General features: G+C 26.7%; 1 protein-coding gene across 1 annotated transcript; it reads left to right on the top strand.

Annotated features, from left to right (window-relative positions):
* The first annotated feature begins 481 nt into the window (after positions 1-481).
* On the top strand, positions 482-1,286 carry LOC109809427 (SAUR-like auxin-responsive protein family). The gene has a single exon (XM_020372735.3). The coding sequence runs from the start codon at positions 570-572 to the stop codon at positions 936-938; it is 369 nt and encodes a 122-aa protein (XP_020228324.1). The 5' UTR covers positions 482-569; the 3' UTR covers positions 939-1,286.
* Positions 1,287-3,720: the final 2,434 nt, after the last annotated feature.

Here is a 3,720-nt window from a genome sequence, read left to right as displayed (position 1 = left end):
TTTCTTATTAATTGATAATAAAAATAATTTGTTATTAGTGCATTGGTGTGTAGAATATATGTTAATATTCATTAAAAAAAAAACTTAACTAATTATATATTTAATGGATCTTATTTCTCAATCACATTTTTTTTTGGTTTCACAAGATTTGGAAACCTTATTCAAGTGATTCTAACACGGTTCCACTCATACCAATAACATGTTTGTTTCTAAAATAAAACTGCAAGCAAAGGAAAAGTGTGAAATGTGATGGTCCGGAGCAAAAGAGGGCATGCATGTAAAAGCGCAAGAGGCAAAGGAAGTTGTCTTTTTGTAAAGCTATTGGCAATCCCAAAACCCTCACTAAAAGCCAAAGAAAAGGGCAACTGGTTTTCCAAATATCTCATTCTTAGCTGTGTCATAAACAGTGGGCCATGCACGTGTTGAAGCCATTCTCATCCCAATCCCATCATTCACTACCCTCAACTCCCCTTTATAACCGAACCTTCCTTCACACCTTCCCATCATCAGTCATCACACCAACTCTTCTCCTAAAACTCATTGAGGCATTCATCAAACACCTTCCAAAGATGGCGAAAGTGGGAAAACTCACAAAGCTCAAGTCCGCTATCAAGAGATGGCCCTCATTGACCAAACTCAGCCGCAGTGTCTCTTCCAACAAGGAAAACCCCGCAACATCCTCTTCTTCCAAGGAACACGAAAACGATCTTCATGCTGTCTATGTCGGCAAGTCTAGGAGGCGCTACCTCGTAAACTCCGAAGTGATCGACCACCCTGTCTTTCAGGAGCTTGTGGACAGGTCCAGTGGCTGCGACGATGGGGTGGTGGTTTCGTGCGAGGTAGTGCTGTTCGAGCACTTGTTGTGGATGCTTGAGGGCGAAGAGACACAGTTGGGATCCATGGATGAGTTGGTCGAGTTCTACTCTTGTGCATGTTGATTCACATGTTGTGCTATGCTATCGCTGACACCACTACTTAGTAACTGACTTTAATTGTTTCTCTCATGTGGTCACCCTCCGATGAAATCAACATCATTCGTCGTCACTTTGTTAATTGCGATTCATTCAATGCTGTATACATATATATTCATGTTATATCAAGTGGGTATTGATGTAGTTCTTCGTCATGACTTTGTGAGGTGAATCTAATGCTGATGCAAATCGCCATTGTTTCATTTGTCTGCGTCTTTCTTGTTTCTTTAATTGAAAAATGATGTACTGGAATCAAAGAAAAACTAACTAATGATTAAATATAATTTATTGGATGAACATCCATTTGTTTCTGAATTTGTGAGATTGTACTATCTGAAATTAGAAAATTTTTAAATAGTCTTTATAACTTAAATCATTATAATCTCTAACAAGCACTAATCGACCTGAAATTCTTGGGATTGATTTAAGATTGATTTCTATTAATATTAAAATAATTTTGGATCAATAAAAATCATGATTAATGAATATATATTAATTTTTAATTATTAATTTTAAAACTACATAAAATGTCCGAAATAAAAATTATTATTAACAGTAGAGATTAATGCAATTAATAATAAATTTCAATTTCAATAATTTATTAGACAATGTCTCACAATTTAAGGACTAAAATATGAGTTTAAGGTCTAAAATATGGGTTTATTCAAAAATTATCTTAGGAGTGTACCAATAATTTCATCATGATTAAGGAAGGAAATAGTTCAAACTTTAAATAATGACCTATACCTATATAATATTTGGTCTAATGACCTATTTAAAAAGTCAGATTTAGGTTTTTAAGAAAAGTTTATTTGGTTAAGAAGACTAAACTTAAGTTTATAAAAAAGTTTTTTACATTTAATAAATTAATTTATTTATCGATATAATATAACAACAATTAATATACATATTACATTATTAACAATATAATTAAATAAATAAATTTATAATACAAAAAATTAAATCATCAATATTTTTACTATACTTAAAACGTTTTAGTTCTCTATTTATAAGAAATAAAAAAATTAAAAATAAAGACTCTAGGGTCACATCTTCATCTATTTTTTTTTCTTTGTTCTTTATAATTAATTATTTAAAATATTTCAAATGAGATATGAATAATAAATCATAAATAAAAATTAATATTACATTATTGTTAATTTCTACATTTAAGATTAACTTTCTTTTCCACAGTTAAGTTTTATTTTTAGTTTATAACAATTATTTATTACAATGAATATATTATTCTATTTTTATATCTATGTATTATATTTTATTATTTTATAGTATAAATAACAAATTATATTTTTATTTTAATTTAAATTATAATTTTAATCTTTTATCTTATTTTTAAATTTATTTTTATTTTTATCCATTATTCATTTTGATTGTTTATCTTTTATGTTTGAATCAATTTAGTCCTTTTGAAACAATGATTAATTTTAATTTTATGGCATCAATTCAAAACTTGAAACTTGTAACATTAAATTCATCTATACGAAAATTATAAAATATAATTGATGTTTAAATTTAAAAAGATTATAAATATAATAAAAATTGTGTAAAAAATATATCTTATGAAAAACTAAAAAATAATATAAAATAAAATTTTAAAAATTTTATCATATTTATAACATATTTGAAAAATTTAATTACATTTAATAGTTTTTATGTAAGTGAATCTTATGAGACAAATTTTAATTTTTAAATAAGTCAAAAAATGAAAAAGACTAAATTAATATAATTTTAGAAGATAAAATATTAAAATATACAGTTTAAACAATAAATGATCAAAATAAATGTAAAAAATAAGATAATTTTTTTTTAAATTTATAACAATTAAAAAAATTCTATTAACTTGTTATATAAATTAATTTATTGTGATAATTTTTAATTTTTATTTTAAAAGATGATGAACTCATAAATTGAGCCCTTTAACAAGCAGGGTATCCAAAGTCAGAAATTTCAATCTGTCATTTAATTAGTCAAGTCCTACTCAACCTAGAAGTGTGTTGTTCATAGTTGGTCAGCTCAAATAGACCCTCTGAGTCTGAACCCTAAACCCAAATTCACAGCTGTAACTTATACAAAAATTTATTATTTTTTAATTCGTGACGTGTTAGTATTTGAAGTGTGTCATGTCGAAGATTGGTGAGAGAGTGCGGCAAATGATATTAGAGGTAGGCTTTTGGTACCAATAGGCAATAATCCCCTCTGCTAGTGCTGCTTGCTTGGGGGCAAAGAGAGGATCATTAGATTTAGACCACTTACTTTTTACTGATCATCGTGGCTGTTAGTTGAGTAACTGTAATTATGGTAATTATTAGAATGTTTTTTCAATTTTTAATGAAAGTGGTCGATGTTAAGAGCAATTAAGTTTATGTTCATTTCTATCTATTCTTCTTTTAATACATATATGTTTTGCTTCTCATAATGTATATAATATCTTTTATCTTACCAAATTTTTTTAAAGATACAATTATTATAGTGCTGTGGGATACAATGAATAAAGAACTTCTTTCAAACTTATGAATAGAGTTTGAATTATAATATAAATTTTTTTTTATAAATTTTGATATAATAATTATTTCAAAAAAATTATATCTAAAATAATGTTTAATTAATTAATAATATAAGCATCAAAATTAAACTCACAAATAAATATTCATGATCTATATCTAAAAGTGTTTACTCCAGCAGATTAACTTAAATTATGATGTACTGCAACATTCAAACCGAATATATTTGA

This window comes from Cajanus cajan, chromosome 5, assembly GCF_000230855.2.
Source record: "Cajanus cajan strain Asha chromosome 5, NIPB_CcT2T_4, whole genome shotgun sequence".
In the NCBI taxonomy this organism is placed as follows: Eukaryota; Viridiplantae; Streptophyta; class Magnoliopsida; order Fabales; family Fabaceae; genus Cajanus; species Cajanus cajan.
Note: the sequence above shows the minus strand (reverse complement) of the source record. Positions and strands in the feature narration are given on the sequence as shown.

Coding starts and splice junctions, on each gene's coding strand:
- LOC109809427 (XM_020372735.3), top strand. CDS start 570: ATGGCGAAAGTGGGAAAACTCACAAAGCTCAAGTCCGCTATCAAGAGA.